Source organism: Brassica napus, chromosome A9, assembly GCF_020379485.1.
Source record: "Brassica napus cultivar Da-Ae chromosome A9, Da-Ae, whole genome shotgun sequence".
Classification (NCBI taxonomy): Eukaryota; Viridiplantae; Streptophyta; class Magnoliopsida; order Brassicales; family Brassicaceae; genus Brassica; species Brassica napus.
Genome location: NC_063442.1, coordinates 20143741 through 20166280, shown reverse-complemented (window position 1 = coordinate 20166280; position 22540 = coordinate 20143741). Strand labels below are relative to the sequence as shown.

At 37.0% G+C, this 22540-nt stretch overlaps 3 protein-coding genes across 3 annotated transcripts; 1 reads left to right on the top strand and 2 right to left on the bottom strand.

Moving 5' to 3' along the window:
- The first annotated feature begins 11239 nt into the window (after positions 1 to 11239).
- Positions 11240 to 12196, top strand: LOC106430513. Its single transcript, XM_013871307.1, has one exon. The coding sequence runs from the start codon at positions 11240 to 11242 to the stop codon at positions 12194 to 12196; it is 957 nt and encodes a 318-aa protein (XP_013726761.1).
- Positions 12197 to 13145: 949 nt separating this feature from the next.
- LOC111212600 (uncharacterized protein At4g04775-like) lies at positions 13146 to 14979 on the bottom strand. The gene is made up of 2 exons (XM_022714159.1): positions 14907 to 14979; positions 13146 to 13450 (listed from the first exon to the last, which is right to left on the bottom strand). The coding sequence occupies exons 1-2, from the start codon at positions 14977 to 14979 to the stop codon at positions 13146 to 13148; spliced, it is 378 nt and encodes a 125-aa protein (XP_022569880.1).
- Positions 14980 to 20651: 5672 nt separating this feature from the next.
- On the bottom strand, positions 20652 to 22305 carry LOC111212601 (probable purine permease 13). The gene is made up of 2 exons (XM_022714161.2): positions 22106 to 22305; positions 20652 to 21933 (listed from the first exon to the last, which is right to left on the bottom strand). The coding sequence occupies exons 1-2, from the start codon at positions 22140 to 22142 to the stop codon at positions 20861 to 20863; spliced, it is 1110 nt and encodes a 369-aa protein (XP_022569882.1). The 5' UTR covers positions 22143 to 22305; the 3' UTR covers positions 20652 to 20860.
- Between the last annotated feature and the right edge of the window lie 235 nt (positions 22306 to 22540).

Here is a 22540-nt window from a genome sequence, read left to right as displayed (position 1 = left end):
ATCGATCGATCGGTTGAGCCAACCATCGATCGACAGAGTGAGTCCGACGTCGATCGTCACAACACACCTCCCATCGATCGACAGGCACCTCTGACATACCGAGTGCGGTTACCCTCAATCGATAATGATTACATCAACGCACTCAGACCACCACCTAAACCATTAGCAAACCCACCCGAACCAAAACCCAACCCTTTAAATAGTTCACCAGAATCAGTTCAAGAAGAACAAGAATCTGAAGGGAGAAGGTTAAGGAAAAGAAAGGAGAAGATTCCTAAAAACCTTAAGAGGGAAGCTGACGATAAGGAGATGGATGGTTTCACTAAACGAGTTCTCTGAATCCCAATCGAAAAACCTTTCGATGAAGCTTACTTCACACACCGGTTGTGGATGTTCTTCAGAGAAACAAAGGTAACTGAGGAGGACATTAGGAGAATGTTTCATCAAGTCAGAGAGAAGATGAAACACAGGATCACATTGACGAAGAAGAGTGATCCTGGGAAGTTTGCAATACCATGCGTAGTCAAGGGTGTTGAATTTCCCCATTCAATGTGTGACACAGGAGCATCAGTTAGTATCCTCCCTAGGATCATGGCAGACCAGCTTGGTTTGACCATCGAACCTTCAACGGAATCCTTCACCTTCGTGGATCTTTCAGAGAAACGATCAGGAGGAATCATAAGAGATCTGGAGGTACAGATTGGTAATGCCCTTGTCCCTGTAGATTTTCATGTCCTAGACATCGAGCTTAACTGGAACTCTTCACTTCTGCTTGGAAGATCTTTCCTAGCTACAGTAGGAGCTGTATGTGACATGAACAAAAACAAATTGTGTCTAACGCTCATAGACCCAAACATCCACTACGACCCAATCCGACCTAAGAGAAAGGTCATTAATTCTGTGGATTATGGGAAAGAACTTGGCTTCATTGGCGCATGCCATTGTGGAGCAGAGTATGAATCGGAGTACGAAACAGAGTACTCGGAATCGATCGACACCCCAACGTTTCCATCAATCGATTCCAATGAGTCAACGGTGACCGATGACCGCAACAACATGTCACTCGACGTAATGCACCCAGTTGACAATTTCGCTTCACCTAATCATTGTTACCAACACTTTACCTTCCAACCTCCAAGCAAGAGAGGACATGATTATTATTCCATAGGCAGTTAGGCAGACAGTGGTTTCCATGAAAGTTTTGCAGTTGACACTGTAATTACTTCCCCTAATGAGGAACATACAGAGGAATTCTATGAGGATTATTGGAAAGAACGTACAATAGAAATGTCTTTGCAGGATGAAAGACTTGAAACACATAAGTTCACCAACACGTTTCCAACATCGTTCGACGCTGTGCACTCCACATCGGTCGATACCCACCCTCGTCCAGCAAAACAACCGCTCACATCGATCGACACCCGTAAAGCAACATCGATCGATATTCGCGCCGCAGCGAAAATTCAGGAGCAGGAGAATATTCCCTCCCCAACTAGGTTTACAGATACCTATATAAATCGTTTTTCACCTCCGAAACCACCTACACACATCAGAGCAAACACACAAGCAAAAAAGATGAACACTCTTCCTTCTACATCAACAGAAAAATCCATGAAGAGCAATCATCTCAAGAACGAAAGTTCTGCAGAAATTACTCTGCCATCGATCGATGTAACTGTATCTACATCGATCGATACTACTCTAAGCCCTAATCTTTCTATTTCTAAATTGAATGATTATGCAAACATTGATTACGGTTTTCTAACACCTGATGAATTTGGTATTTTCAGGGACCCAGATGGCAACGCACGTGCAATGGATGGAAGGATTTTACAAGTGTCCAGAGAGGACATAGCAGACATCCTTCAAGTAGCCAATGGACCTGACAACCTATTCTCACAGCAACGTGGCACGCCAGACGTCATTCAAACAGATGCTAACAACCACGCAGGAGTCGCCACAACAGAGATCAACCCAGATCTATCACGTCAACCAAAAGGGCAAGCATCAATCGACGGAACAACCGAGACATCGATCGACATGGTAACACCAACGTCGATCGATAGGGATAACCGACGTCGATCGACAGACGTATGAATGTGGGAACCGCGCTTTTGACATGTACGGAGCCAGAAAGTTCACTTGGGAACAAAGGGACGAGTATGGAGTCTACAGAGATGAGTGTGGATACGCACGAGGCGTAGCTGGTGAGATGATACCTGTCACAAAGGACAACATCAGGAAATTACTGGAAAGAGCATCTCTTTTTGAAGAGAGCCACATCTGTCTTCCAGAACATGCCACTTCCTTCACACTCACAAGACTGGCACCAGAACTCTACACCAAAGATGAAATCGATGAGATGGTGTTTGGTATTTGTGGAGCTCAGGAGAAACTGGGAGAGGAGCTCAAAACATTGGTAGAAGATACACATCAGCCTTTGGATAGAGGCTACAATGAGCTTTTCAGATGTATGGCAGAAATGAGGACAGAAATTGAGAGTTTACGTCAGCAACTTGAGAAGGAAGCTACGACCTCAGCATCGATCGACGCACCACATGCAACATCGATCGACGTCAGTCTTCCTACAGCTCAGATCCCTGCAGAACCGCAATGTTCAACACAACACAGGGATGAATGGGAAGTCTCATACATCGACACGAGGATAAACGACGTTTACTGCCCTCTCAACAACAACGTGGACTGGCTAAGCACTAAAATCGAGCTACTACAGCAAGATCTGGACACCATTCGCAAGAAGGACCAACAACCAGCCACATCGATCGACATGTGTACCTTCACATCGCTCGACGCTAAAGTCTCAGCCATGAATGAGAGGCTGAGGACTTACGAGGATATGCATGACCGCTTTATATCACCAGTCATGATAGATTTAAACAAATTGTCTAGTCAATTACTTCATGCCCAAAAGGATATTGAGAACATTACTAATCAAAGTTTTTTGCAGGCAAAATCAGCATCGATCGACAGGCTACGAGGGCCTTGGATCGATGGCAAGAAACCTGTGGAGTTACTTCCTTACACAGCAGCAGAGGTTGACAAGATCACATCCAAGATCTACACTGCTCTAGACACCATGGAGGAACGACTTGACAAACGCTGCGATGACATCTACTTTCCATTCGACAACAAAATCAGTGGACTAGACAACCACACAGAATGGCTACAGAAAGAAATCAAAGCCATTCAGAGGCAACTCGCAGCTCAACACCAGATATCAGCATCGATCGACAGGACACTAGCAAAATCGATCGATGGCAACTCGCCGAGATCGACCAACGAACACATAATCGCATCGATCGACGCCGAGTCCACACCAATCAGCGAGCAGCTGATACACAAGACGGTAGAGTCAATGCAAAAGAAACTGACAGATCTTTCAGCATACGCCTATGACAACATAAGCTGGCACCAGGTCAGCATTGACAACGTTCAAGAAAGGGTACAGAACATCTCCAATGTACTTGAGAAGATGGATGACAAATGGACAAGAAATGATGAGGCCATAAGAAGTTTCATTGCACCTTGGTCCAGAATGTGCAGAGATGACGTGGATGCTTGCTTTCCAACAAGCAGCTGTTTCTCCACCCAATAGCCAATCACTACCACAGTCACGCTAAATGACTATAACCATGCGCTGAGTGGGAGGCAACCCACTATTAGGTATTTTACTTTGGTTTTATTAGCTAGCATTTAATTCCTTTCATTTTATTTCTTTCAGATTTAGGAGACCCAAGTAGGAGGACCTGAATATCGACCGATGACGAGACGTCGACATCGCTCGACATAGACAACCACACGGCGATCGATGTAACACTTACCCATCGATCGATATCTAATCCGGTCAGATGTATCTTCCTTACTTGTTACATTTCGTACATCATAAACTATTCATCATAACTCCGGCTGAGTTACACTGGGACAGTGTAATTTAAGTCTGGGGGGAGATTTACTGATATAATTTATTTTATTCTAATGTAAAAAAGAATTTTTAATAAATTATGCTTAGCTATTGAAAATAGGGACTATAATCTTATATTGATTTAAACATGATTATCTAACCAATCTTTAGCACCATTTTAGATTTACTGATTGCAGATAGCACTAAAGATGCTAAAGCGGATCAACCTATCAACTACACACTTGCCTTGAACCGTATGACGTAACCAAAGCTGATTTCCAACACTAAACCTGACATAACCGCTTGTCTTGGGGCTTGGTATACATGGGATCGGATTCTTCAGACAGGTCTGGAAGGTAACGCCTGGTTTAGATTATTTATCACATTTTCTCTCTCTAAATTTCGACACTAGATTAGTTAGTGAGTATTAAAAAATATATATATAATAAAAAAAAGATCTATTGTTTAATTAGGATGAGTCTGAACAGGACTTGGTGGCTAAAACCATTAAGGCTTGATTCATAAAGACTCAAACAAAAGAGTTCGAAACGGGACTTGGAGACGGCAATCTTCAAGGCTCGCTTTCGCAAATAACACTTGGATATAGGTCAAAAAGAAGTGAACCGAACTTGGTGGCAACCACCATTAAGTTTTGATTCATGGAAGCCTGTCCAATCTTGTTCACTGATCCTGCAATGGAAGCAGACTTTGACTCAAGAGAGAAATTTAGAGAGAGAGAAACTAGGAACTAACTTTTACATGTCGCTCCAGATACCTGTCTGAAATCCTTGCATCCTGTGATCGATACTCCCAAGGTAAAGCATTCACTTTATATTTATGCTAAGAAATGAAATCAGTAGAGGGGATGTCAGACGTGAATTGATGAGTTGTGTTATGTTAGAAATGGTTGCTAAGCTAGGATATTGCATAGAGTGCTTTTGTGATTAGAACTTTTTAAATGTGGTTGCAAAATTGTTGAGGAAAGATTTCTATGTTTTAAAATCTTAAGTTCCCAAATATTTTCAAACCTCTTTCAGAGAGACTGCCTGTATGTTTTGCTTGAGGACAAGCAAAAGGGTAAGTCTGGGGGAGTTGATATACCTTGGATTTGACCCATTTTTATCCATGGTATATAAGTATTTTACTATATATATATATCTATGTTTTCTACTCTTCTAGGTATGTTTTCAGGTTCAGGTGCATTTCGTAGTAAAGCTATGACTTTGGAGCATTTTGGAGCTTAAAGGACATTTCACCCGAGCTGACTACTTAGAGGTCGACGAGAGGAAGAACAATCGATCGATGCGCATCAGTGCTGACAATCGATATCAGGAAATGCCTCGACAGATGAAGATTAATATCGATCGATGTACACAAGTACCATCGATCGATGTCGAGACACCAGACGCGACATTTTGGATTCAGCAGACTTAAAAACCAAGGCCAAGCCAAATTACCAAAATGCCCTGACGAGTTTTTAACCTAGTAGAATATATACTGCCTAAGTGTTTTGACGGCAGAAGAACAGAGCTTTTTCTAGACCTAGTCTTGTTACAAGTTTCATTTGGGAGAGAAGATCACTTGTGATTGGAACTCCTTGTTTCTATTTCTTTTCATCTATACTATGAGTTTCTATTTTTTTATTGATATGAATTGCTTTGTTATGTCTGAGTAGTTCAACTGTTAGATCCAGGGTTCAGATAGGTTTGTGGGATTAGCCCAAAACTATAGATATGCCTTGTTGTGATATTCATGATAGATTTGTATTCATTGCTTGTTTTAGCCTTGCTAACTAGAACTTGATCATAGGATTGCATACTCAAGCACCTTTGTTATCCCATCCTGACATCTATCTATCATATTAGGATTGCTAGAAAGGGCTAACCGCCAATTTAGCATCTTAGTAGGGCATTTCATACTCGCGCATAGGCCTGGCTAGAACCCGTCGATCGATGTCCTCAACTGACAATCGATCGATGTCCTCAACTGACAATCGATCGACGTTGGCAAAGGTGTATCGGTCGACGTCTTAATAGACCATCGATCGACACTCTCTCATTGTCTGCATACTAACCGTTGAGACACGAGATCTAGTATGTTAACCAGTGGTACATGCGACAGCTGATCACTGAGTTAAACGAATGAGCTATAATATATCATGCATGCAACAGTTAGGCATCTATAGGTATTATAATCTCCAACACCTGAATAGTGGCCCTGCATCTAATGTCATTTCCAACCAAGTTACATTTATTATTTGCTCGTTTGTTACTATTGATATTTCATTTATACATTTACAACCTTTAGAATTAATAAATACTAGATTTAATTGTTCCCTAGCTCCTTCTGGATTTGATCCCTAAGTACTACATCTGAACCGCTTTTGATGAGAGTAACACTCCTTAGGGTAATTTGAGTGGTATCAACAGGTGTCACAAAAAGCCCCTACCTCCCTGATGATGTGGCTGCAAGAGGTGAGAGAAAACTCCAAATTATTATTATAGATTAGGTCTTTGTCTTGTATTATTTATATTCGATTTGATGTGTCGCGGTGAGAAGTAGAGATCCATGGCGAAACCGTAGCTTTCTTGCTGATAAAGTCATTTCGTTTATAGTCGGACTCGCTTATGGTTCTTCGTTATTGGCGAAGGTGAGAGTTTATTCCGTAAATCCCGTACCAGTGTATCATTTCGTTTATAGTCGGACTCGCTTATGGTTCTTCGTTATTGGCTAAGGTGAGAGTTTATTCCGTAAATCCCGTACCAGTGTAGAATTCTCTCTATCGTAGTTTAGATTTCGAATCATGATCCGTCTATTTGAATTGAGTCTTGATTGTTGGTTAGTTCATTCACTGTAAACCGGAACTAGGGGTTTAGAGGATTCAACCGTTGATTGATTATGTGATGTTAAGAGATGCTATATATATATGTATGTACACATAGCTATGAGTAGGGACAATGTGTGTGGGCGGGGGCTCAGAGATGTCTGGGCTAGCGACGCTACTTTGATTGTGTGGGCAGGGGTTCAGAGACGTATGGACTTGCGATGCTACTGGTGCGGGCGTTTGGTGCAGAGACGTTTGTACCATAGACGCTACTTGAGAGGGCAGGGGTACAGAGACAGACTGTACTAGCGACGCTACGTATTATATATCCATATGAGGAGATGCGGGGTGTATGGACTAGCTATATGCTATCATTGCATTGTTTGGTTTGTGTGATGCGTTAGGCGTCGTGTGTGTTCATGTTAGAGCTAAACTTCCATAGTGGGAGTTCTATTTACTCCAGTCAGTGGTTTGCGTGTTTAGCATCCCATACCGCACGGAGTACCTCCCCTATTGCTCACCCCTCTTTCTTCCCTTGCAGGTGTGCTTGCCGAGTGTTGGAATATCTGGACAGTTTGGTATCTTGGGATCATCGTATTTTTATTTCGGTTTTAATTAACTTTTTGATTTAGTGTATTTGGTTTTAAATTATAAACTCGTTTTACTTGGAAATTATTTGATTAAAAGGTTTGACATTTTATTCGGTTTTAGAAATCGGTTTAATGCAGTATCTTTTTGGTTAGTAGCATGCCGTTCTCGAGAGAGGAGGAGACAGGTGTTACAGACTCTTTCGAACATGTCAAGTGCCCAGGGATGTCGTTTCTGGTTGTGGAAAAATGAGAGACCTTGGGATCTATATATAATATATATATGTTGGTTTGTTATGTTTCCCTTTTACCACGCCAGTATTTAAGATATTCTATAGAATATAGTTGTTACCAATCCCACACATATGGTGTGATTTGAGAAGTTGCGGATATAGAATATATGAACAAAAGATAGTGTATGTATTCTCTTGTTTCTATATTTTTTAAATTGAGTATATATTGCTATATTCTTGTGGCTTCAATATAGGATTCAATTTATTTTGATAAATTTTGAAAGCTAAGTACTAAATCCAAGAATTTTTTACATCTAGAGAAACTTTCTCACATTCAAATTACACTACAAGATACTTATCACTTGAGACATTTTTTTTTTCAAAAATACTCTTATGACCCTAAACTAAAGAGGATATCTCTCCTCTTCTTATTTCATTCTATTATTTTTCTTATTCTTCTTTATGTTTCTACTTACTTTTATCTCAAGTTCTAAAATATATAAACAAAAATAATTGTCATAATAAACTATATATAAAATTCTCTACCTTTTAAAATCCTTTTTCATATATATATATATATATATATATATATATATAAATGTGTAAACAAAACTAAATGTGGACGTGGACACCAAAGCATTGATAACAAAATTATAAATTAGTTGTGAATGTGGACATCTTAACATAATTATAAATTAGTTGTGGACATGAATAATATTCTTTCGATTTCATTCATCATCTCGGGATCTAAATTCAACTCTTATCAAATTTACATCCATCCACATCATGACAAAGCGCAAATTCTTTAGATCGGAAATCTCTGACATGCAAGATCTATTACTCTTCGACATAAAGTAAACGCTTCTTCAATTTTTCTCTCCGCTCATACTCACAATATCATCTCTTTCTCATCTTGATTGAAGTTGAATCGCAAATAATTTATCAGTTGGGGTGAAGAAGGCAAGTGCTTGTGTTGGAGATAACAGAGTCTGTGTCCACGTTTTATGACATAATTTTAGTAACATGAGTCCATATCCACGTATTGTTGTATAGTTTTATGGAATCAAAACAAAAAGTTTGTACATGTTATCTACTTTAAACACATTAACATCACATGTCCACACATTACTCATCACTCATCCACACATCACCCGTCCACAAATCACCCAAGCACGCATCACTCGTCCACAAATCACCCATCCACAAGTGTTGTTTGCATTAAGGAAAACATTGTCCACAGTCTGTCGCTGGCCCACAACAAAATGTGTCACATGTAAGAAGTGTCTCTAGATGTAATAGAAAGTCAAAAAGTATCTTTTAGTGTAATCAACTCGTTTTTATGGTATATTCTCTTCTACGTGATATCAAATCTGATATAAATAATAAATTATATACAATATATGGGAAGACTTGGTTGATACACTAAAAATGGTTACCTATAAATTTGGAAAGACTATACTAACCAATCAAGCGAAGAATACTGGGTTTAATAATATATTGAAATTCGTATTTAAACAGCTGTATTTGTTTACCTTTAAATTATTACAGATTTTCTTGTTTATTTGCTAACAAAAACGACGCAGTTTAGAGAAAAAATCAGAATGGCTTAAAACGACTAAAAGTACCTTTAATGAAAAATGCAGCTAGACTAAAAGTTAGGAGCAACTAGAGTAAAAAAATTCGTAAGTGTAACTTGTTTTAATAGTATAGATTGATTATCTAATATCATTTAATTTAATAAGTACTTAATTGTTAGTAAAATGATACCAATTGATTATAAAACCAAAATTTGAAGCAATTTTAATTAACAATTTATTTTTACGAGAAACTAATATATATAAGATAAAAAAGGTAATTTGATTAGAACTTTTGTTTAATTAAGTTTTCATTCATTTCACTTTTTCTCAGTATTCCATATGTATATTTTGGATATGAAAAATACAACAAATTTTGATTTTTAATCATGATTTATAATTTTCTAGTATGACCATAATATGTATGTATTAATCAACGATAAATATATTTGCCGAACCCGGGCTACGGCAAGTCTACTAGTATATATACATAAAGCTCACCTTATATTACATAATAAATTGAAAAAATTGCCAAAACACCGCAGAAAAACAACTACATTGTCCCTTTATCCTAAATCATTTTTTAGTCAGATTTGGACTTAGATACTCCTGACCAACTTCAAAAATTCATATCAATTATTTTAAGAGTCAGAAAAATATGAAAAATTATTCAAAATGTACATAAACATGAAACAATCATATGAAAACAATTTGGTTGACTAAATATTAGTGAAACACAATTTCATATTTTGATCTACGGACAGCAGAAAACAAAATCTACTAACTACAAATATGTAGATCGTAGTTTCGGTTAACTACATAGATATCTGGTGCTTACAGATTTTAAAATCTACGATTTGGTAATCTGTCTACTACCACAGAAAGAAAAGGTTATGGTTTTACTTACGATCTGAACCACGAAAGATTTCCTGAACTATTATTTCCTATATATCTACTGGCTGGGAATCACATAATCTGCCAATTACTAATAATCTACCATGTTAATATTTCGTTATCTACTAAGATACTATATCCTATCTCTGCCTGATTATACATTCTACCATTGTGTCTACCATCATATATACAATCTACTTGCAGCAGAATGCATGTTCTGCCAAATTTGTAATCTTTTGAAAAATATTTCTTAAATCTCTCCAAAATCTGTTGAAAAATATTCTGTAAATCTTTATTTTCCAAAATTTTAAGTGTTTCCTAAAGTTATTTTTTTTAAAAACCGTGATCTCTCTTCTTCTTCACAAGTTCTTGATTAATTTTGAAACCACCCCAAAAATTTGAATCCCTTGTTGAAGAACATGCATATCTATGCCTCTTGTGGGGTGTGGAAATTTGATCCTTGTAAAGGATGGGGATTTGCTTTTGATAGGGAAAAAGGAGGTAGAGTACTGGCTGTGGAATTGACAAGTTCCTTTGAAGATCTAAGGACTACGGCTTTTGAGGATTTTGGAATTGACCAAAACAATGTCGAGCTTGAGTTAAGCTACTTACCTATGGAGTTAATCAGTACGATAGACTGTCCCCCAGTTATCATTAGGAATGATCGGCAAGTTAAAAAATTTCTTACATATGTACCTGGAAAAGCTTCTACAAGGTTGTGTGTGTCTATTTCACCTGTCAATGGAAACAGCGACAACATTGAGCTTGATAAGGAGCAATCTAACTCGCTGTTCAGAGAGCCAGGTGAGCCTTCCTCGTTTTCACCTCGAGATGGAATTGGTAGTTCATCTGAATCGAGCAAGGATGTTGAAGACAAATGTAACTCGAACGCCTCGGAAGAACATGAAGATGTTGACTTAAGTGGAGAAGAAGACGATAGGGGAAAAAGTGTTCGGTTTTCTTTGAAGGATGTTGTGAAGGGGGGTGAAACGTTTCAAAACAAATCGAAGTTGAAAGCAGGATTGGAAATGTCAGCAATGAAGAATAACTTCGACTACAAAGTTGTGAATTCAGATAGAAAACTTTGGTACATCCGATGCGTGGACAACAAGTGTAAGTGGAGTGTTCGTGCTGAGCGGCTATCATGATCCACATATTTCATCATCAAAAAATATGTGGCGGATCATACATGTGCTGCGTCAAGTATGAATAATGGTGTTCGGACAGCTTCTGCAAAAACTATTGGGAGTCTAATAATGCATATGTATGATGGTGTCAAAGAAGGTCCCAAATCTAATGATATCATACAGATTATGAGAATGGAACATGGATGCGAGATATCTAAATCATTAGCGTGGGATGCTCGTGAGTATGCAATTAGTCTGGTTAGAGGCATTCCCGACCAAAGTTTTAGAAAATTTCTGAAATACTTGCACATGCTGAAAGAAGCTAATCCAGGAACACACACCTTTTACGAAACCAATTTTGATGGTAAATTCAGATTTCTCTTCGTTTCGTTTGGGCAATTAGTACGAGATTTTCATACAGCCATGCGAAAAATTCTTATTGTTGATGGGACATTTTTGAAGAGCAAATACAAAGGGGTATTACTTGTTGCGACAACTTTAGATGGAAACTCCAACTTGTATCCTATTGCATTTGCGGTTGTGGACTCAGAAAATGATCATTCATGGGATTGGTTTTTCAGACAACTAAAGGTTATTGTTCCGGACGAGCGTGCTCTTGCTTTTGTGTCAGACATAAATAACTCACTTTGTAAGGCGCTTGAGAATGGGTATCCTCTTTCTCAACATGTAATTTGTATTCACCATTTGTTGAATAATGTGGTCACACATTACAGAGGAAATGGAGTGGTTGGATTGATTGCAAAAGCTTCTAAAGCTTATAGAGTTGTTGATTTTCGGAAGCGATTCCAAGCTGTGTGCAATATTAGTCCAGCTATTGGAAAATATTTAACAGATGTAGATGTTACAAAGTGGGCTCGCTGTCAGTTTCAGGGATACAGGTACGACATCAGGACGACAAACCCGGCTGAATCAATAAACTCTTCTTTGCGCTCACCAAGAGATTATCCAGTCATTCTTTTGTTGGATAGCATAAGAGAAATGCTTATCCGTTGGTTCTTCGAACGACGCACATGAAGCACTAAAAAATCATTAATTATTGCCATCGAGAAAAAGATAGATAGAGGGATTAACAACGGTAAGACGTTTCTTCTCCAGCCTGTTAACGAACATCGTTTTTTGGTTCGTGGAGATAAAATCGACTGCCTGGTTGATTTGGACAGAAGAACCTGCTTATGTGGGAAATGCGACCTACTGAAAATCCCATGTAGACACGCAATCATGGCTAGTTTAACAGTTGGCCGAGCTCCATCCTCACTAATGGATGACATGTACACGACTTCCACTTGGAGAACAGCTTATCAAGAAACTATCAATCTAATAGGTGTTCCTGAGGATAGTTGGGTGGTTCCAGATACTGTTCGGAATGCTAATGTGCTAGCTCCTGAATCAAGAAGAGGAGCAGGATGGAAAAGAAAACGCAGGTATGAAACAGTTGAAGACAAGCTCCATTCATCGCAAGGAGCTCAAGAAAAAAAGAGGCGCTGGTGCAGTCGATGTGGCGAAGAGAATCATAACAGGGCTACGTGTGACAGAGCTATTTAGACATGTCTTTGTTTTGGATTTTCTTGTTTTTCATTATGGTGTTGGTTACTTGATTTGCTTGGTTTTCTTGCTTCTGGATTTTCTTGTTCTTGGATATGGTTTACTTGATTTTATGCAATCATTCCTTGATTTTCTGCAATGTTATCTATTTGACAATAAGTTGTAAACTGAAGCTGATCAATAGGTTTATCTGCAACTTTTACTCTTTAATCATTATACTGTAAATTGAAGCTAGCTTTGAAATACAAAAATCAAACAATAAGTAATAGATTGTGAACTAAAGCTGATTATGAAGCCAACGATTGTAAACAAGAATCCATGGAGTGTTTATTAGTCGATCATAATGAAAACAGTACTGCAAACTTAAAAGATTCTGAACCCATAAAACTCAGACAACAAGCAACCGATCACTAGAACTTGCTCAGACAGTAAGAGAAGTCCATATTCCTACGATTGCTCCTACAACTACCATAGCCACCATTGCTATCTTTAGCTTCTGTTTCATCTCTTGTGCAACTCTAGCAATCTCCAAGTCTACCTTCTCTTTAAGCTTTTTGGACATCTCATGTTCAACTCTAACCATCTCGCACTTCACCTTTTCCATAACCCTTTCTTCAAACATCGTAATCCCTTTAGCAACGCTCTCATGTTTTGCATCCACCATCCGAATCTCCTCAATCAAAGCTTCATCAATCCACTTAAATAGATGATTCTCAGTTTTTTTCGCTATTGCAAAAGAAACAAAAATCAGTCAGTATTGTATTTTGAACTGTAAATATAATTAAGTGATATAGTATGGTTTAATCTGCAACACGAAATCGAAACAGGGACTTACATCTCTTGCGATTTCGCATCGGCAGAATCGTCGATACCTATTCTCCGCCGTCAATGAACCAAACGTGGTTATGCCCTCGCCATACCAACATCTTGTAGGCACACCATGAGTAGAGATTCAAGGAAAACGAGCAAAAGATGTTGACGAACTGGTCATTGTGATTTTGTTGCTAGATTCCCAGGATTCGCAGAGAAAGAACCCTAATCCCCTTTTCTCTCTACTTTACTTTCTTAAGTTTCGACAAATGAAAAGAAAATCACGTGTTTGGGGGTGTGTGGATCTTGGTTTAGGGTCGGGATTTAAGAATTTTCGGGTGGGCGAAGTGGGTATAAACCGTAAATAGGTTATACTCTATAACACTTATATTGGCTGCTAAAATACTACCCTCTAATACACTAAAATCGACATCTGAGAACTATAGAAGACAAAATTTGAAAATACTAATCTGTAAAACATATCTTAGTAATCACTTAAAATTGTCATGTTACATACTAAATTGTAAATTGTTAAATACATAATTCTTATTTACTCTTGTTAAATACTACACCCTATAACATGATTTAGAGTATATGGTTTGAACCAAATCGAATTTAGGGGTTTGAACTGTATCGAATTTAGGGGTTTCAACCCGTTCTTATTTAAAATGTAAATTATAATATCAACTAACAACAACAATTAATCATGAACTCAAATAAATTAGATAGGGTTCAAACTCTATACCCTATATCACTTAATATATCAGTTTCAAAACATAAACAATAATCATGAACTGAAATAGTAGTTCAGTTTCAAAACAATAACATTAGTGCATGAATTGAAATCATAAACTAAAAACTATCAAGGACAACAATCATGAACTCAAAAGAGTTCAATCGTTTTCTCCGGAGCACGCTTTGGAGGCTGAAATGTGGACATTCGATACTGCAAGACCTCGTCATTTGCTGCTTCCCAAAGATCAAACGCTATATTTGTCGGGCTTCTTGGATGTTCTCGTCATTCACCAAATAGAAGTCTAAACCAAGTAGATGGCACTCTATGAACTTCAACGAATAAGCACCACAATCATTACCACTCTTGTTTAGGGTGCGCAACGGGAAATATGAAACAGTATACTGCTTAACATTGAAATCTTTCTTCTTATCTGACGACTGGACAGCCTTGACGATTCATGGAATGAGGACGACGAATGCTTCCACGGCCCGGCATAATCGAAGACCTCAACTGTCCGGTTCAAAATATTGACGCACATAGAGATCCAGTGGATTTGGTTAACACAAATAGGGATGTAGAGACCATCGACATCAACACTCCATACCGAACCTGTGCTTCCATGATATGGAAGCTCACCTCTTCCATACTCGAGAAAATTGTTGTCGACTTTGTACCCTCTCCTGTTCCCATCAAACTTGCCGTAGGCCATGATGATCTGATTACTAAACATACAGTTCATAAATGCTACTCGGTTTGGCTTCCACCGACGCAAGGAGGTTTTTCCCGAAACAAATACATCATGATGTCAATATCCTGAAAAAGACAATACCATTTTTTTAGGAATGAGAACCATCAACATAATTCAATCTGCAAAATAATTCTGAGCTAAACTCACATATTTCCTCAACCATTCATTAGTCCCATTATACGCGAAGCTAACTTTGCATCAAATTTAGATGACCCAATCTGAAGTACTCTGTAAAGAGAAAGCAGTAGTGTGACGATGTTTATGAGGCAGAATTGAGAAAAAGAAGTAAAACAATACAAATATTACTTACTTGGGCTTCAGGATCCATTCACTTAGTTTGGAAAATTTGTCTTCTAGAACAAAAACCAATTCATAGTCGATGTCTTTGCAACGGACTTCTTGATCATCTCTATCATTCAAGAATGGTGGTTGAAGATCTCTGGCCGGAAAGAAGTTATTGGCATAGTGAAAGCAGAAGGTTCTTCGGATTGCTTCTCTTGAGATGGATCAAACCCGTTAACATGCGACTCTTGTGTAAGGTTGCCCATTGTCTTTTGTAAGTGTTCTTGGGTCCCTAAATTGACATTTAAAGTGTCAAATAAGCTGCCGAACACATCAGACAACTCTGGATCCTGGTTATAAACCACAAAACATGACATTAATACTTTTAAAACATGTATATGATAACATCAAATACATGCAATTTCAGTACATCATTCTTACTTAAAAAAATTACAAACCGCAAACAAACCATCATCCTTACATAAATATTACAAACATCTAACAAAACATCATCCTTACATCAATATCACAAACCGCAAGAACAGTAACCGAAGACATCAAAGGAGATCTATTTCTTGTGTACCTTTGTCTGAGACCTTATCTTTGCAGAACTTGCAGGACCACAAGTGTGAGAAAGAGTCGGAGCTCCACTGCAAGAAGGAGCAGGAGCTCGTCTGTGAGAAGTAGCAGGAGCACTAGTGTGTGTAGACGCCGGATTAGCGGTAGGAGCACGAGCACGAGTAGAATCCGAAGCAAGAGCATGAGTAGAAGCCGGAGTAGCCCCAGCATCACCAGTAGAAGCCGGAGTAGCCCCAGCATCACCAGTAGAAGCCGGAGTAGCAAAATGAGATGGATATGAAGCCGGAGCAGCATGAGCAGTCTGAGATGAAAGGACTTCTCCTCTAATTTGGTAAAGCGGTCTTCAATTACCTCACGCATCTCAAGCGCTAAGGCAGTAATAGAGGACTTAACTACCCCAGTGATAAAGGAATTCATTACCTCGTCAAGTTCTCTATTTTTTCGGTTGATCTTTGGCAAAGTAACCTCTTCTTCCTTGACTCGGCACCAGTATCCTGAAACTTGTTCTTTCTCTTCGTTGCAGCAGATACATGGGTGGATTCTATTTCTTCTTCCATTTCATTCTCACTTGCTTCTCCAGCTTCTTCTTCAAATGAACCATGTTCCTCAGAACTGTACTCAAATGGTTGTACAGTTTCTTGATAACCCAAACATGCTTACTCCAGTCATACTTCTTTCGGTGCATCTCGATCATCAGATCGACTCTTGCATCCCGCATCTCAGAGGGTCGATCAAACTCATCACTGAAAACAACATCGAAATTTCCATTTGAAGAGATGTAAGTAAACACTTCTCCCTACAAAGAACATAATAAAACAGAAGTGAGACACTAACATTAAGAACTATGCAAATTCGAACACATTATTTAAAGGAAACAAAACTTACATTGGATCCAAAATTAGACTCTAAGCTAATAATATCCTCATAGGAAACCTTAGCAAATCCTTTCCAATTCCTGCATCTCATGCTAGTCACGCCTTCTCTGAGTTTCCGACCCAAAAGAGGCCCGATGTCTGGAATAGCCTCCATCAACCAAATCTGAAGTGCGTACGAGAATCCATCAACGACATAACTCTTATGCGCATCCCTAGCTTGGATTATGGAACTCACCAGCGCATCAAAGGAGTGAAGACCCCACGGATATTTCCTCATCTTTTCGAAATCCATCACCAGCTTGATGTACTTGTGTGGGATCCATACCTTCTCATCCGTCGCCATAACTATACCAGCAATCACACACAAATACACCAACCTTAGCCTATCAACATGAGACCACATATTACAAGATCTCAGATGCACCTTCCTGATTTGATGTAGGCTGATATTTCCTCCTCTCTTTAGCAGCTTACTCGAAAACCCTTTATCATATTTCCAATTATCAATCTCCAAGTCAGGCTCATCTATATACTTCAGACTAGTGATCGCATAGAATTCTTGCATAGAAAATCTGAGAGGGTTCCTAGCATAATGGAACCATAACTCATGGCGCTTTGCGGTTATAAGCTGCTTACAAATGAAGTTGTGGATCACTCTCCCCGAATACTTGAGCTTGTATATAAATCGCCATTACCTGAGCATATAGCGGATCACCCAACACTTCCTTGTACTCCTCTGGAATGTACTTCTCCACCTTCTTAAGTATGGAAGTTCGACAAGTGTTGTTAACCTTCTCAACTTGTGTTTCAGTTCCCTCTTTGAATAATAGGGTTTTTGGCAATTGATCCATCATCATACATGTGAACAATGAAACAAATACAATCACCACAGTCAGTACTCATAAAACAAAGTCATCATAATACAAGTTCATAATACTTAAGCGTTGACAAACAAGAAAAAGTATGAACCTTTACTTAGCGATCAAAAACATCAAAAGAATTAAACTTTTATAACATAGACACCTATATTATTAACACTAACTATCTCAACTAAAGTCGATACATATCAAGCGCAAACTATGATAAAGAAACACAGAAATTTTAAAAAGAAAGACATGAAAATCAAGTCACAAGTTCTTATACAAACCTGAAAAGCTCGAGGTGTCTGAGAACAATGCATAAGGAAACAAATACAATCACAACAGTCAATATTCATGCTACTTTTAATCATAAAACAATCGTCCAAAGACAGACATACTAGTGAAAACAAATCAAACAAAATCACTTAAGACATACAAAAATGCAAACCACATACTTTACATGCTTTATAGATGTCAATACCCAATCAAATACGAGTCCATTCTCTCTCAATGTCACGAGAAACAACAACAGGTAAAAGAGATCGGTTGCCACAAACGAACAATCAAAAAAGTATGCAACTTTGATAAGATAGAAGCCTAAATCATTCACAGAAACTAAAATCGATACCTATGACAGTCAAACTATTATTAAAAAGAGACTCAAGTAAAAGATACAAAGACATGGAAAAAAAATTCACAAAGAAACCCGAAAAGTCTCGATTGGTTTGCTTGAAATAGAGCTGAGAGAGTATATTCCAGATCGGAGAGGCACGAGCTTCAGTTATCGGTGAGGTACGAGCTTCAGTGGTGTTCGGCGACTTACTTGAGAACGAGATTCGAAGTGAGACGTGGTCTCTGAGACTGCGATTAAGAAGAAGAAGAACACCACCGTAGTCTTAGCGGGCAGAAGGAACACCGGCCACGGCGAGCTCTGACACGCCGATGACTTGAAATCGTCTTTTGTTCTCTATTGCCAAATGATGAGGCAAAATTAGGGTTCTAAGTCCCGATTTGGGATTATCCCCTTTTGTTTATTTACTATCTGTTTTTTTTTTTAATTTTAACTTTTTTTTAACTATTAAATTTACAAAAAAACGTTTTAGGCTTAGATTAGGGACTTAATTGGGTTTATATAAAAAAATATACTAAGTGGACAATTTCTAGTTCATATTATGGCATAGGGACAATCTATAAGTTTTTTTTTCTATATTTCCAATTTTCCCTATTAAATTTCTGTTTTTTCAGTCCCAGTGAGATTGTTCTTTGACGGACAGGGGCAAGGGTGATGATGATTTACTCCAGTATCTAATTATTAAAACAGAGTCTTATTTTTTATCTAGTGTTAACAAGTCATACTAGGACCATCTAAAAAATTACTTAATATGACATATTTTATTATTTACATTTATAATAAAACAAATATAAATATAAATTTATTTTTAAGTATAACAAAGTCTGTTGAGAAAAAATCTAACAAAATCTTACCAACCTTCTAAATATTTTTATAAAATAACAATTAATTAGTTTGGTAAATACTAATATAACTTTATAATTCAATGTTAATTAAAAATTTATTATAAAACAAGAAAATAAAATTCTATACTATTTTATATATATTTTAATTATATTATGTATTATATTAAAACAGAAGTACTATATGAATTAAATATGGGTAAATTTATCTATTTTATTTTTAAAATAGTTTCATTTAAATAAATTATCACTCATCATCAAAACGTGTTAAAATTCGTAAACTATATTATATTTGTTAGAAAAATAAATTTATAAACATAAATTCATTAGCATAGGTTAAACGTTTATATCTACAACTACATATTATTTTATTTTTTTATTTTGAAACTCTCAACAATATATTGTTTAAAAAATAATAATATACAAAAATATAATAGTTTATAACTAACCTTTAGTTCATATACTATTTAAAAATATGTTATTAGAAAACTATGAAATTTTAATTATTCATTCAAAATATAAATGAAAAATCAAATTTTAATTATAAATTTAATATTTCTATTAATTATAAACATATTCTGAGAGATGTATAATTTTTTTCCGAAATTAAAATTATTTATATAAAATAATTTATGAATTTAGTAACAAAACGATTTCGAAAATCATATAATCTCCCACCTCAAATATAGTTGTGTAATTTTCCAAACAATTTTGACAAAATATAAAATTTAAAAAATAAGTATGCAAACTTAAAATGATAATGTTTTAATTTTTTTTAAAGGTATAATCATAGATAATAAAGAATAACTTCTTGAAATGTACATGAAAAAACAAATTATATTATAAAAATTAAAGTAATCTAATATTTTGAAGTCTTAATTTAATAACAAAAAAAACTTAATATCATAACATTCAAAAAATATTCTATATCATAAAATTTACTAAAATAATATGATGGATGCTACCATGTATACAATTTACTAAAATAATATGTTTATATTCACAATATAGAACACTAAAATTAAAATTATATACTTAAAATGTTTATAATAAATCAAAAGTATATATTCATAAAATGAAAAATATCTGCACGAATGTGCGGGTCAAAATCTAGTTATTTATAAGACGATGTTTAACTATATTCCTAAGAGCATCTCCAACCCATTGCTATTTTCACCTATATAATAGCATTTAGAAGTGAAATTACTTCAACTCACCTCTATTTCTTCCTCTATAATAGAGATCTCTATTTTTTCCTCTATTTATAGAGAAGAAATAGCATTACTCTATTTTTTACTCTATATTATAGAGATTGCTATTTTAGGGGAATACATTAGAGCATATCTCACCTCTATTATAAAGTTCCCCTATTTTAGAGATGAAAATAGCAAAATACATTGGAGATGGTCTAAGAGTTGACATTTCCCAGTTTTCTGTCTCATCCGTACATCATGAATTTAGCCAAACTTGAGTGTGCCCTCAGTCTCGTGATGTTGCTGACCACTCTGCTGGGTATCTAATCTGCCTTTCTCAGTCCTGACCACAAGTTAAGCGACCTCTGGAATGAACCTCCGGACCACATCACTTTAAGATTGAATACACAAAATAGTTTCCAAGACAATGTTCGAAAACCAAGAAAAATTGTTGGATGTCATCATCTTATAACTGGATTAGGAACGCTAGTATACACAAAGACAAAAATCAGAAACTATATATACAACATAAATACCATAAGCTTGTCCTGAATAATCACTAATAGAACACCTTGTAGAATCAATCAGCCAGAGATTCGCTTGCTCTTTCTACTTTCAAGCCATCGAGATAATTCTTATACATATAAAAAGCTACGCCCGGGATGGCGAAGATGATTGCGGCAATCTTAGCCACAGTCAGCTTGTCGTCGAACACCACAAGTGCTGCAAGAGGTGTAACAATGAGAGAGAGGGTACCGATAAGGTTCGAAAACAGCGAAGAAACAAGAAATATAAGTGCCACAGCTGATACAGAACCCAATTGCCATGAAACTGCTGTCCCGACAAGAGTTAAAACATAAGACACGTGACCCTTGTGAAACTCTTCCATCTCCATTCTCAACATCTTCCACTCCCCACTCGCAAACAACCCGATAACAGAAACACAAGATGCCACCAGAGATGTGTAGATTTGCATTTCAAGAACCATAGCAAACGTCTCTCTCTTGATGATCTTCTCGAATGAAAATTGCATAAGAGAAAGCTGAAGAGAGTAGATGAGAGAGGCGAGAAGTGTAAGCAAGCACCCAATCACGTAAATCCACTTAGAACCTCCGGATGGACTGTTTGAATCATCGTCAAGTGCAATCACTAGAGCAGAGACAGTAAGGAAAAATACTGACATGACAGTCCAAAAAGTGATCTTCTCAGAATTGATTAAATAAGAGAAGACAGCATTGAAAATCAACTGTGTGCCGCAAATAAGCGAATAGGCTGAAGCAGAGAGTAACAAAAGCCCGTAAGAGTATAAAAGATTGTCCAAACCAATAGCCAGACCAAGAGAAAGATAGATCCAAACCAGAGTCTTGCAGGAACAGTAAGAAGTGTGTGGAGAAGCAGGAAGGAGACAAAGAGGGAGATAGAGAATCGGAAAGCCAACGGTTTGGACAAGAGTGGAGATCCATTTACTGTTTCCTCCTTGGTCGTAGTAAAAGCGACCGAGAAGAACAGCTACGGCTTGAGCAGAGATGAGGAAGAAGATGCTGATAGAAACAAAGATCCACCATTGACTTCGTTTTAACTTCATGATTTGAGGAAGGACTTCTTCATTACTTGCTTCATCTTCTTCCTTTAGCAGAAACGATTCTTCTTCATCTGTCACAAACAAACAACATGTATAGTTCGTAGCTCTCAACCAACTTATCAAGAAAGCCCCAAAAATTTCCTATCAATTTTTGGTTCAGCGAAACAGAGAAGGACGACGGGAAAATAAAATCTGATGGATGAATGATTTTTATAACGAAAGTAGATGTAAAGGGAAGATTACCAATGTTGAGGGGAGAGTTCACTGATGGATGAATCATTTCTGTTTCTAAATATGAAGCCGTCTTTTTTCTTATATATATATATATATATTTATTTTCTCTTTCCGGTGAGGAACTATGATATTCTCCTTTTCAAAATCATCACAGAAATAACAATAATTATAAACACCCATCTTCACTCCACACGATTCTCGTCCGCAACAGTACAACAGATACAGGGTATCTCATACACCAATAATTGAGCTTCAGCGGGATTACACCGAGAAGATGTGTAAAATAATGTAAAAATCAACTTGACATCATCAGTGATTTCACACATGTCATATCTACAATTATTTTCACCAAAAAAATATGACATAACATAGTAAAATTGATGACCTGACATATGGTTAAAAGTAATATGAACAATTATATTTAATGTAATATTTCAATTTTTG